General features: G+C 37.9%; 1 protein-coding gene across 1 annotated transcript; it reads right to left on the reverse strand.

Annotated features, from left to right (window-relative positions):
* Positions 1-12,991: 12,991 nt before the first annotated feature.
* LOC126849002 (achaete-scute complex protein T3-like) lies at positions 12,992-14,165 on the reverse strand. The gene has a single exon (XM_050590454.1). The coding sequence runs from the start codon at positions 13,885-13,887 to the stop codon at positions 13,006-13,008; it is 882 nt and encodes a 293-aa protein (XP_050446411.1). The 5' UTR covers positions 13,888-14,165; the 3' UTR covers positions 12,992-13,005.
* Positions 14,166-14,699: the final 534 nt, after the last annotated feature.

The following is a 14,699-nucleotide window of genomic DNA, read 5'->3' on the forward strand; positions in this document are numbered from 1 at the left end:
ATATATATATATATATATATATATATATATATATATATATATATATATGCATGACCGTTCGCACTGGTGTAGAATTTTAAATTACAGTCCGCGACATGGGACGCGCCGCACGTGTCGAAACATATTCGATATAGATTATTGATATCGTGAGAAAAATTTATTTATTAGCAACACTTTGCTGTGTTAAATAAAATCAGTATATATTATTTATCGCCGTAAAATACTGAACAGTTACTGATATGAAAATAAAGGTGTTAATCAGGAAAATCACACTGAAAGAATTGGTGGTAATTTTAAAGACTGATATTTTTAAATTTTTAAATATATTATATTATAATATTATATATGAGATATATATACAATTATAGTACTATTTTATTAAAGAAATATCTCTGAGCTTTTTTGACTACGAATTTTGTGCATTTTATGTTTGTTGCATCTTAAGAGTAAAAAAGTATATGTAACATGTATATAATTCGTAATTTGAATATTAATTTTACTTTTTATTCCAGTGCGTACATAGGCTTCTTTAAAAAATAGCAAAAAATATTTCAGTGAAGTCTATCATAATCAATGAGATTAAGACGGCAAAATGTGTCAAATTTCACTGAAAATCTGTGATATAGTCACTGGCCTTTGATAAAATTTTATATCAATGCTTTAATTAATGACACATTTATTGTTTCAATTTGAAATAATAGATAATAAAAATAATTATTAATAAATATTATTAGATAAAATTTGATAGATTGATCGATGCATAAAATTGATCTTTTATAAGTTATAAAAAATATTATAAATATAAATCATAAATATTCTTTTTATTCAAGATTATTTAATCCAACTGAAATGGTCTCTTTTCCTCTCGTTTTATATTTGCCTTGAACAATGCGCAGTCGTAGATTCGAGCACGTGCCAACGTTCATCTGGAATTCTCCGATAGTTTCTTACGAGAATCCCTCCCCTTTTGTTCGTGAATGATTCACGGCCTCTCGAAATCACGGCGACATTATGTCTATCGAGCGGAGGGCGTGATTTTCGATCGGGGAAAGTGGCATGCCGATCTCGCATTCTATTGAATACAGATACTCCACAAACGGACGGTAATTCCGCGAGTCGGGCCATCTCTCATCTCGCCTCTTCGCGCCCGTTCAACGCCCGTACAATTTCTTCGGCGGGCCACATTTCCTCCCCCCTTCCACCTTTGCCTCTGTTCGCTCACTCTATGCGCGCGTCTCTCTCAGGGGGGTGACAAAGAATAGCTGTCAAAGAAAGAGAATGGTAGACTGAATGGCGGCGGTCAATGTCGAGGCGTGAGACCCCGGGACACCATGGATTGTCCTCGTGAAAATGCGAATATTGTGAATGGCAAAGAATGGTAGCCAAACGAAGCAAAGTTAGTCGACCCCAGTGCGGTTGCACCGACGACCGAGATGCCTTGGATAGTCATGGAAACGTCGCGGATGCGGATAAGATAGACGAGGAGATTCCTGTCATAAAAAGTCGTCCCTCCCGAACGGCGAGGAAAAATCGCGGCTCAAGCCGTACTGCGATAATATTTTCCTAGGAGCCTAGAAAAACTCGATACTCGTGCGTTCGCTGCCGTCGGGATCCATCCCTCAAGCTCGTCTTCCCGCCGCTTTCCTCGCGCTCGGATTACCGGGATCGCGATTGTAGCCCGCGCTTAGAAAGGATCCGATTCGGATACGTCCTCGAGCTTGTCTGTTTATCTTTTCATTCAACTTTTGCTTCTCCTCTTCGAAAAGACATTGAAGTTTCCTTATACCGTTCGCAAGCAGTAAGATCGTTTATTTAGTTAATGAACCGGTACTATCGCGGTAATTTAGATCCTTTCAATCTAATGATTCGTAAATTTGAACAGACAAGAGAATCGTGCAGAGAGTCGTACGATAGCAGATCTTTAAATGTCACCTGGCTCGCAGTGATATTGGTTTAGCGGATATCCATTCGCGTGTACAACGCACGCTAACTGTAATCGTGTAACGTACATTGAGAAGGTGGGTCGTATAGGCTGGCCTCGAAAGATAAGACTACGAAGTAATAAAATGAATTAAGCAGGGACCAGTCAGTAATGGCATAAATGGCTTAGTCGCAAACGAGAGCATCTCCCGCGCGGCTAATGAATAATTTAGCGTCTCGACGAAAATAGTCTACGACGCGTCTTCAAATCCTTTAATCAAGTCTTTACGTTGCCTCACGTTGCCGAATGATCTCGTGGTTTCAATTGTGCGCGATAAACGAAAGATGATCGCGTTAAGTCTAGAAAAAAAGAGAAGGATAAAAGAACAGGAGATGAAAAAAAGTGGAGAGCGAGGAAGAAAGAAAAGAGGCCCGCCGCTGCGAATCGCCGCGTGCGTTGTGTGTTGCCGGGATATAAAGATCTTCTTAATTCGCGTGAGGAGCGGCCGGCTTCCGTGCTTTTTTAATCCACGTGGACTTTTTGCGAAGTCCCTGCGCCCGGTGGTGCCTACGAACGTCGGTCGCGACGTGTATATTTAGGCTGGCATTAGATCGTCCCGGCTCCTAGGCCGGCTGCTTATTAACTCTTCTTCGGCATATTGCCTTCCGTAATGCGACCAACAACTGCAACGCCTCCCCTATGTTTGCCTCCTTTTTGCCCCTCGCTGCTTTTTCGTGGGGTCGCTTCTCCGCTCTGGGCTCTAATGCCACGATATCGCATCGCGACTAATTCGCAGTCGTGATTGGGAGCGATGACCACGGATGGATTTTTGGCCGACGCGATGTGCACGCGACTGATCGAAGGATCACAAACCTTTCGTTTGACCGTAAAATTGTTGTTATCCGTCACGAAATCCCGCTGTCGTGGATAAACTTTTAAAATTAAATTAATAATACAATGTGTGCGCTCACATACTGAATATATTTGTAGCGCCAGCAACGTGTTACGTCATTCGAACACAATCCAGTCAGTCTGGATCTAGGTATGTACATTGTGAACGAAGGTTAAATCAATATTTGAAGTCACTTCCGGCCTTGGAGCTTTCTCACAGGGAGAAAGAGGGAGAGAGAAGGAGACTGACTTGTTGAATTTTTTATAAAAATAAAATCCATAACGGAAATGACATATCGAAAGATATTCTCTCTCACAATTTTCAAATTAAACTTTTAATGATATCAACTTATATTTAAACGTGTTTTAATAAAAAAGAAAGAATTAATTCTCAAACGTTTATTTAAAAAAAGTACGTTGCTTTTTATTTTAAACTGTTGTACAACATAAAAGCTTATTAAACTTCAGGGACGATTGCATAGGTTTTCTTGTTAGATTTATCTGATTTTTTTTATTATTTTTTTTCCAAGTTCACCAGGTGGTCTAAAGGGGCTTCTTGCAGCTTCTCCCGATGATGCATTTGCTTCGTATCGGAGAGCGTTGATCAACTGAAGCGACGATGAGGATGGGAAAGGAAGAAGAGGGGTGGGAAGAAACACAAAGCGTAAACAATTGTTTTTTGGCAAAGTCACATCGCATCCGTCTCGATGATCGTATCGATGAGCGATTGGAAAGTAATTAACACCTCGATAACTGCCGATCCTCAAATCAGACCCCTGCTGTTTCAACTCATCTTCTACCGGATGTTAAATACTTCGGGGAAAGGTCCTATTGTTTTCCATCAAGCACAGCATTCTCACAACCGTTGCCTGAAGATAAGTTGAGAGATATTTCTAATCGAGATCCGTTTAACTATCCCATTTCTTCCTTTAAACAAATCCCAAACTATCGACTCTCGCAATCGTTTGCGAGAGAATCGCAGACGATATATTTACTTGGCGGTACATTGTATTATGTTCTCCTCGGCTGATGTAGAGACTAACGAGGCCGGGATATGGTTTTTCCGCGACAAAGGCGTAGGTTACGCAGCGAGACGGCCCGAGTAGAGAAAAAAAGAAAAAAAAAAAAAAAGGGAAAAAGGAGGAGAGGACATTCACACATGCCGGGCCGTCTCTCCCGTTACTACCACCAGCGCAATGAAAGGGAAGGCACGGTAATTGAAGTTAAACGAGATAGCCTGCCATTCATGGGTTACGGGATCGTGACAATGAAGCTCTTGGTTGAACGGACGCCTCGAGCGACAGACAATGGCTCCGCTGGAGTTTATACCGTGTCGTGGAGTTATGCCGTAATACTGTGGCTGTCCTGGTAGTTTCCTGCCGACGTCGATGAAGGTGCAAAGCTCTCCTCGTTCACAAAGTTCCTGACCATTCTTCGATTCGCGCTGTTGTTACGCTCCGGCCACGTTGGTCGTAAGAAATTGAAGAGGCACAGAAAGCAAGCGGTTTAGAAATGATGTTCGCTGCGTGGTATCGGGGAAGCGATTAATCTGTCGAGGAGGATTTATCCGGTTAATTGACCAAATTTACGTCTATTGAAAGATTTACGATATTTTTTATTTTGGATATTGCAAGAAAGATTCGCGATAAAATTACAAATGAAGTTACAGTAAAAATTAGAAAGAGAGAATATGAAATTTTTTAATTGAAAATATTCTGCAGTTATGCTTCTTTTTCCAGGACATGAAATAAAAGTTTGAATTTAATTTACAATTAGTATTATTTATAGTAAATTTAATTGTCTCGCAGACAGGTGTCAACAATATTAATATGCAGTTGTTGTAATCCGCGAGCACAACTCTTATCTTCCATCGAGATAAAAAAAGAAACATTCAGATAGAAATTACCGAATGATCGATATTCAAAAAGCACGGACATATACATTCGGCATTTATTTGCAATCACCTAACGAGCCAACAATGTTCTCGCGAGACCTTCGGTTCGTTATTCATTATGCATCGCAATCAGCCGCGTTGCGATAATGGAAACCAAATGCAAATCTTTGCAAGCGAGAATTTTTACGAAACTGTCACATGTGTAAGATACAGTCGAGAGCGCATATACTAGTGCTGCGAGCAACGCATTATTTCTTCTACTGTGCTTAAAAAAAAAAAAGGCACGGAAAGCGAGAGCTGAGGGATCTAAGAGCGCCGAGAGGGGCAAGAGAATCGAGAAAGCCGAGGGAACCAACCATGAGTTAAGATGATCTAACCGAGATATCACACCTTCGTCGCGAGCAGATTTTTCTCCAGGATCCAGTTATGACACCAAACCAAGGATTATAAGATTGATTTTCTCGTTCCCAACGGTCGGGAAGTCTCCCGTTGCGATGTCTTGGAAGCTTGTGTAAGTTCACGGCGACATCGGAGATTGAGATCTCGCGTCTCTTGTAACACTTCTTCTTACCGTCGAAACAAAAGTGAGATTTCGTGGAGAATTCACGCGATGACCGATCGTGTTTCGAAAAAATAAGCCATGATCCAACGACATCGGCCCTGATACTTGGAGGAAGGAAAACGCGCGTTGTCAGATTACTTATTTTTCATATGAAGTAGCTCTCATATGTTTTCAAGTAGTCACCTGTTTCTCGTTGACAACACGTGTATCTCATGTGTCGTGCTGTAGACAAGATAAATAGAGACATCTGAAGAGTTGAGTCAAGGTAATAATTCTTTCCACTGCTAATGATGTTTTAGAAATCTCATGAAAAGTCCGTATAGTATTAACTATGTATCCAACTATATATATATATATATATATATATATATATATATATATATATATGTATGTATGTATGTATGTATGTATGTATGTATGTGTGAAAAATTATTATTTCACACATATTATTTTATTAATTTCTTGAGAATTTTAATTCATTGATTAATTAGTACGTCTATTTATTTCATTGCGAAAAAATAAATATAAACCAAGATCTGAACTTTTGACGATATATATAAGTGCATCAACATGAGATCGTAGACTTAATGGAAGCGCCAGAATGACTGCTGGACGGGTTCGCCGAGAGCGATCGGCGCGCGATCGTTGATTTCGTCTCGGGCGGTATCTCGCTCCCTCATCTTTTGCGGTCGCATGTGAATTCTTCCCTGAAGAGACGCAGCATCCAAAATGCTCATCCCGGGACGCTATTCGGCCGACCACCCACGACACTCATGGTGGCGAATCCAGACGCGTAGGCACGAGGGCACGAGTCCTCTCTCGCGCGTCTCTCTTTCTTCTTCGTCCTTCACTCACACATCACGTCTTTCCGGCCTCATCTCCGGACTCGAAAAGCCGCATTTGAATGACTAAATGGAATCGAAGTGAAATGAAACGCGCCCGCCCGTGCCATTCACGTTCATGTGTCACGTCTCACTCCCGAAAAGCCGATCCGAAACGATGATTTCCGGCGACGAAACGCGACGATCCCGATGACTTTCGTGACTCAAGCCTTTCTGGCTGTCATGCGGCCATAATTATATGCGACAAGAACTGAATATTCTCTCTTTTTCTGGATGACTTGACAGAGCCAGGGATACATTGTCTCTATTACAGTATCGTACTATATTATGTATTCACGTACTCGTACAATTTGATAATGGCTTCTGATTAAATTTAGCGCTAAAAAGGTGTTAATAAATAATATTAAGTTGATGCAAAAGTTTGTCCCATTTTTTCGCTAAAAACATAAATAAAAAAAAATGGAACAAACTTTTGCATCAACTTAATATTATTATAGATACAAGATCTATACGTTATACTTAATGTTGTGGAAACTGTCTATTTTGAAGATTATTTATGCCGTAAGCCGAATCTTTAAACATTATAAATTTTATTATAAAATGATATATACGATAATCCGAAAAGACTGAATATTTATTTTGCAGCGATTTGAAAGTGAGAGGGTTAATGGCTCGCGGGATGTTCCAGCTCGTCTTCTCAGTCGTTGTCCCTCGGGCCTTCACCTTGTTCTTCCCGCGCACTTCTCTCGTGACGTATGGGATCGTGCGGAGTGCGTCCGGAAGCAAAATCGAAGAAAACAATAGTACGCCGGGGTGGTACAATGCTTTCCATAGCGCAGCCCCTGGCGTCCTTTCTCACACTCTCTCTTTCTAACGGAACAGAACGGTGATGCCGAGCGCGCCGGCTGACTTGGAAGACTCTGCAGAGAGGAAACTTGCCTCTAATTATCCTGTTGGGGCCATATAGTAGCCGCGTGAGTGCACGCGTGCGCTGCGCCGCGTACGTGAGTGCGTGCGTGCGTGAGTGGATGCATGCGTGCGTGCGTGCGTGCGTGCGTGCGTGCGTGCGTGCGTGCGTGCGAGTAACTCTGACGCGCGACCGAGAGGTGGACCGGACTTCAAGGAGAGAAGGGCGGCTCCAACGCAACGGAATATATTATAGACTCGTTCCTTTCGAGACTCGCGCCGGCCTGAATCTTGCTCTGGGTTTTTCGTGTTAACTTAAGTGTCCCTGAAACGGACTTTGTGGGAGAGCGCGGCGCGCGTTTGCAGGTCGCCTCTTCTTCCAGTTGACTTTTCAACGGTCCATCTTTTCTTTCCTTTTCTTTTTTTTTTCCTTTTGCAAAATCTCTCTTTTCGGAAGTGGATTATCGATTGTTTTTATATCTCCAATTGCGTTCTTAAACATAAACAAGTGGTTGCCAAACAAAAGCAAATCATCATGTTATAAAACTCATAATAGATAAAAAGAGAAGCTGCAAAAATTATTACGAATTTTTACACGATAAACATTAAATTGAAAATAATTAAGTGAATAATAATGAAAGAGAAATATACTTTGCGTTAGAAAATATAAGATTTAGTGCAGCAATGAAAAAATAATAATATAAGTTTTATATATATTTTGTTTTAATAAAAATACCTTAAAATTAATATATTCGAAAAATCATATGTCAATTTTGACGATAAAAGATTGATACCAATTACACATTAATTTAATGGAATGCCGAAATGTGGTTATATATCTATATCGAGCGTGTCCTTGAACTTTAAATATAATATGAAACAGTCTCTGAAAGGAACAGCCACGCAACGACGAGGACGAGTCGTTAGTTGTTTTTTCAATGAGGATCCTTACCGGTCAGACGGATCTGGATTCGCACAGTTAATTCACCATTGAAGCAGCTCTCGTTTTAACTCGTTGCACCGGTAAGACCGGGCCCGCGATCCGATCGTTCCTCGTGGACCTCAATTACCGTTCCTCTTCGTGTTCTCGCCCGACTCGCCAGTATAGAGAATATGAATTATTAATTGGATCGAAAAATTCGTTGACTATTCTTTTATTAAGTTTTCTTTCGATTAAAATAATATTTGTTAAATTTAAAAAAATTATAAATGTGTATACAAAGAGCAAGAAAGTAAAAAATCTCTAATGGAGCACATTATTGATCCGAAGATATATATTTCCTAAGAGTTTGCATAATTATTAATTATAATTATTAACGATTAAATTTATAATTATGTTTTAATAGATTTTCTTTGCTGTTTGGCACTGTGCTGGATTGATATATCATGCATTCTGTAAGTCGACTGTGATACACACATCGCAATCTTTAACACTAACTCAGTCGTTTTGCGGTATCGAAAATCGTGAGAGAGCCGATGCCCGAAAAGGGACGCACGACGGCGAAATTACTGTTATTTTCTCGAGTTATTTACTCAAGAATCTCGGAGACACTGATGGGAATAATCGAGAGCAGTTTCTGCTCTGTAACATTGTCAACTTCTTTTCGCAAGACAAAATATTTTATGTAAAGATACAAAAAACGACAAATTAAAAAATCCTTTTTCCTTTCTTTTTGGAAAAATCTGTAATAATATTAAGATTTTTAAAAAAATATACTATTTTCGAAACGCTTTGCAAAGTATTAAAAAAATATTTAAAGACAAAAAAAATGGGAATGTGTGTGTGTATGTGCTAGACCACACATATTATTATTGGAAAATTAAATAAAGAAATGTTTGTTACAACGACAAGCAACCTGCTACAGAGAGCGATATAAATATTATATAAAGTATACTTTACTTATTTTATAGCGATGTTTACTGATTCGTGTTAGTGTGAACGTGTATTATACAGATAGAATCCATAATATAAATAAATGTGAAATATTTTGCGAATATATAAATTTTAATATAAAGTTGGCATTGGGGGTAGAAAAATAAATAACAGTATCGTAAACTTAGTCATAACATCATCCGTTATATTTAACGAATTGCTGTCAAATTTTATTACAATATTTTTTATTTACAAAAAGGCACTGCCAATCACGAGATGTCGTTGATCGATTCATTCTGAGCGAATACATAAATCTGATCGATGTGCGAGCGATACATCGCCCGTGTATTTATACACATAATTTATGACATAAAGGATTAGTGTTGTCAATATTCAGGTACACAAGTCGACTTTCGAATATTATTTATCAGACATCCTTATATTTCACGGGTATTACCTAGATATGAAAATTATTTTAGAATAGAAAATCGAGAATGCTGAGGCCATGTTTATAATTATATTCTTAAAAATGACAAATCTTTTTTATCTTTTCCTCTGTATGTGATCAGTATAATATAATAGTAAAACATTTGTTTGCTGAAATGTGTAAAAACAGAGTCAAAGAAAATATTATATACAATATATATTCCCTGAATCTTTCTTTGATCAACAAGATTATTCAAATATTATTCTTAAAATATATAAATTTATATAATTATAATATTCATATAATTATATAATCTTAATATATATAACCTTGGAGCAAATATCGCTTTTATAATTATATTATTATTATTATTATACAAATTACCAATTATAGTGTGAATTGAAGTACATTAAATAGAAGTTTATAATAAAAAGGATATAGGAATCGATTATATTCAGATATTAAAATTTTATCCCAAAAATAATGTAAAATAAAATATATTAGATCTGAATACCCGCATGTAATTTTTATGAATTCGGATAGATACATGTCCGGTATAACCCGAGAAATATATAGACATATTATTCGGTCTATATATTCGATACTAACAATACTACAAATAATTATTACACAATAATATAACAATATATAAGTATAATTATCATATAATATAAATATAACATAATAATAATTAAGTAACGTAATAATGTAATGTACTTATGTATAAAATAGTAATAATTATGTATAAAATAATAATAATTATATAATATCGAACATACCGGAAAAACGATCCGAAATACCCGGACATCTAAATACTGACAGCACTAACATTTATCCATTAACACTCGGTTATTAACACGACCAGCAATACTGTAAAATCTCTACAAAGATTTTATAGAATTACTGCAATTTAATCATTTTAACATATGTACATATATATGTGTATAATTATTATTATTGTACAATAATTATATAATAGAATATAAATGTAATACACAAAATATAATATACAACATGATATATATAATGCAATGTAATACACAATATATAATAATTATTATAATTATTATACACAATAATAATTATGACATACCGATGGATTTCATTTTTGCATGATTTCGAGAGAGATATTTTATAGCATCATTCGCTCTATATGAGATTAAATATATGTACATGTGTGTTTTGAAATTTAAAGATTACTTTTATTTTTTTTTTTAATAAAATGCACATATTTCTTGCATTAGTTGATTTTTTTACATTAATAAATTTTTTTAGCTATTTTGCATACAAAAATCTGAAGGTAAGATATTTAAATATATCAAAGAATACGTTTTTCATAATTTATTTAAATATATTTTCTCATATATTTTTATATTGTCCTCAAAAAATCACGCAACTTTTATTTAAAAATATCTCTTTTAATGCATTGAATATAACATAATTTGAAATCGTCAAAATATATAAGCTTTTGAATAAATAATCAACTATCAATCAAGCGCGTTATCTATTTTAGAGAACATTATTATTATTAGATAGTAAAAGGTGAAAAAATATTTTTGCGATAATAAATTACATAATGTATAAAAAGATAATTAAAAAATTATAATTTTACATTTGTTGTATAGCTATGTACTTTCAAAGTACTACTTTTAATCGCATGCTTTGAAGATGTGTATTTATGCCATTGATACGATATACAATATACATATAGTTTTTAGAGAGATAATACATTAAAAAAATTTTTACATTTGTACAAAAGAAGAAACATATTAATTTAAACGACAAAGTGCAAAAATAGTATGACTAGATTATAATTAATGCAACAGCCGCTTTCTTCGTTTACCTTTGTGTCGCTTATTCATTCCAGATTTATCTTTGACCCTCTTGATGTGCCTTCTATTACTGCTGTAACAAAAAATAAAAAAAATTTATTAGTTAAATTAATATTACAATAGATAAGGAAATGAGTTTTTTTTAATAAAAAAGATGCCAGATTTTTATTTTATACTTTTTCAGATTTGACTCGAATTCTGTGACATTTAATGTTTACACTTTCACGTAAATGATATTGATTTTTTTTTTTTTTTGCCTAGATCACGCTTCTCGTTGGTAAAAGATGATAAAAAAGAAGCTATGCAGGTATGCGAGATGAAAGAAGAAGGGGATGATTTCAGGTAAGGGCGGTTTACTGCAAAGGAGTCCCGCTCGTCGTAGGCAAAAGCGAGAGGAAAAAGTGGAAATGAGAGAAGAGGAGAGAAAAAAGAGAGAACGTTGTACCGGTTCAAAAACCGACAAACGAGGGACGAGCATATCCTGAAAGATGCATTCAAGTTAAACGCGGCAAACGAAATCGTCTTCGTAAAAAAGAGAGATGGAACCTTAGATGGATAAAGGAGAACAGCGATAGGGGAAAAGTGAGAGACAGGGATAAGGAAAGACCATATATACGTTGAGAGATCCGAAAGTTACGTCCATCAAGATTAAAGTTGAATTTGAACGTGGGCTTTGTGGAAAAGGGCAAACTTTGAATTTTTTTACACTTGCTATTTGTTGAGATCTTTGAATTCTAAAATATTGTAAAAAGCCTTAAAAGCCTCTAGAAAGATAATTCTCATGCAGAGATCTTTTAACAAGAGAATACTTTATTTTCAAAAAATCATCATATTCTTCTTATATATTTTCTACCTTTAACTTGTTACATTCAATGATTTCTATTATTTTATAGAATTCAAGCGTTCCTTTATAATTTGCAGTGAAAAAAACAATCTTTAAAAATAATCTTTATTTTATTATTTTTGCATATTATGTTTTAATATTTTATACCCTTGTTATTAAAAGTAGTAGTGTCTTAAAACTCACACTTTATACAATATACATTTTTAAAAAAAGAAGGTGTCTTTTCTGATGATCGGATCGAGCGACTTGGAAATCTCGCTGAAGGGTGAGGATCGGAGGGTGGGGCTGAGAAAAAAAGAACGGTAGAGGAGGGATCGACACTGACGCACACACATATGCGCATTAACGTATCGTGAAAGAAATTGCGGCACAAAAGCGTCGCTCCTCGAATGTATACTCGGTACCCCCATTGAATGGAGTCTGCGATTTGAATGGACAGGGTTTCAGCGAGGGTTCGCGCGCGCCATTGTGAGAGGGCAAGGTCACAAATCTAGTCGGAAATTTCTTTGAGCTTCCCGGTAACGTAGCGAGACATTCACCCTTGGATGAAATATATGATTGCCAACTGGTGAGGGTGGCAAGGATGAGAGGAAATGTTTTGAAAAATAAAACGAATCCATGGAATATTATCGAATGTGCGTTCATCTGATTCAACGATAATCAATTGTAAGTTGTTTAATTATATTAAATAGATTAATTGAATTAATTATTGAGATAGCAAAATAAAATAACATTGTTTTAAGAATTTTAATACTGGAAGAGATTCTCACACAGATGATGTATCCAAGATCACAAGTAATATTCAAAATCAATTAATTCACAAAAAAAAAAAAAATATTAAACAATAAGATAAGACTGACATTCACAATTCTGACACGTGGTGCAGCTATTGAAGCCTTGCAACGTGAACGACAAGGTGACTGAATAACCCGCGAGTTACAAGTACGAGAAAAAAACAACGAGTCACGACACCAACCTTGAGAAGGACACGAGAAACCGACGTAGGCGTCGTCTCATTGATTCTGCCACCAAGTGATGACATCCAGTAGCTCCTCGTCCTCTGGACTCATCGGCTCGTGATTGTCGTAACTGTCAGAATACGCGGTATAAAGCGTGCCAGAGGTGCCGTAACCTTGACTTCCAGCTGACGAGGTTTCGGAGACGAAGCTCGGCGTCGGCGAGCTCGACGCCTCTGAACATGTTGTGGGAACGAAAGTCGGGCTCGAATTCTGCCGGAGATGTTGATGATGGTGTAGATCAGAATCGTGTAGGCTACCGTGATGACGTATTTCGCCGGTGATGCCACCACGTAGTCTCAACTCTGCCGGATGACCGGAATCACCGCCGATCCCATTGTCAGAACCACATGCGGGTGAATTGGAGGACGTGGAAGAGGTGGGCGAAGATCCGCTCGATTCGGAACCGCCGTCGTGCTCCTCCAGGAGACGTTGAAGACTCCTGATGTACTCCACCGCCATTCTCAAGGTTTCTACCTTAGACAGCTTCTTGCTGCCGGCTCTGGATCCACCGTGAGTCCCGGCTGTACTGCTACCCAACGCCTGCGCCACCGTCTGCGGTATGTGTTGCCTGAGAGTGGCGAACCCATTGTTTACCTGCTTCACCCTATTGCGCTCTCGTGCATTTCGTCTGGCCACTGAGGCAGGCTGATGCGGTACCGTGCCGTAAGGCCCACTGGATTGGCCGTAGATCTTGGAGCGCTTGCATCCATGTTGCAGGCTACTATTATTGGTCGGCATGCCGCTGGTAGAGACAATCACGTTGCCGCGATGGGTCTGCGCGCTCGAAGTAGCGTGAAGGCCGTGATGATGATGCTGCTGCTGTACACTCAGCATGATGGGTAGGACGCTTTCCTCCTTGGGCCCCACTAAAGTCATATCACGGGTCCGAATCCCCCACCACCCAGAAGCAGGAATCGTGGTAGCGCGTGCCAGGCGACCTTCGTAGACTGCACTGTTCGATATATCGAAGAGAAACTTCGTCGAGGTAAGTCCGATGCGACCCGTCCACACCTCGTAGTACGCGCGATCGCGTAAAAGATGAGGGGAAACGTAAACGGAGAAGCGTAAATTTATTTTACTCGATTGACCGAACGAATAGACAAGCGTGGGAAGAAAAATAAAACCGCACCCTCGATGCTCTCGGTACGATTCTGGCTCCCGAAATGCCTAGCCAATGAGGGTTCGGGGCCTTATATAGTCGGGGCAGGCACGCGCCATCTCCCCTCCACGAGCCCTCGTACTCGATCTCGGGTCCTAAACCCCCGGTCTTCTCTCTCTCTTTCCCCGTCTTACCGGCCCGCAGTACCTCATACCCTCGTGATTTCCCACTACTGCGGTCCCAAAGGCCCTACGCTGCCCGAGATTCTCATCTCCAGTCATCCTCGTACTAGTACGCCACTACCATTCCCATCTGTTTGCCGATTTACGTTTCAAAGCGCTGTTATCAATGTGACACATTGTTATCAATATGATAATGAGTCGTCCGCATGTGCTCGAAATAATTGATAAACTAATGTTATAAAAGGATAAATTCTATTTCCAAAGACATAAATTATATATTTTTTATTGCATTTTTTATGAATAACGTTAATAATTAATGTTTGAGCAATAATAAATATAAATTTTTATTATTTTATATCTTTATATATATAAATTATAGTTAAACCATAAAACTTAAAAAATAAAAC

This window comes from Cataglyphis hispanica, chromosome 4 (genome assembly GCF_021464435.1).
Source record: "Cataglyphis hispanica isolate Lineage 1 chromosome 4, ULB_Chis1_1.0, whole genome shotgun sequence".
Classification (NCBI taxonomy): domain Eukaryota; kingdom Metazoa; phylum Arthropoda; class Insecta; order Hymenoptera; family Formicidae; genus Cataglyphis; species Cataglyphis hispanica.

Coding starts and splice junctions, on each gene's coding strand:
- LOC126849002 (XM_050590454.1), bottom strand. CDS start 13,887: ATGACTTTAGTGGGGCCCAAGGAGGAAAGCGTCCTACCCATCATGCTG.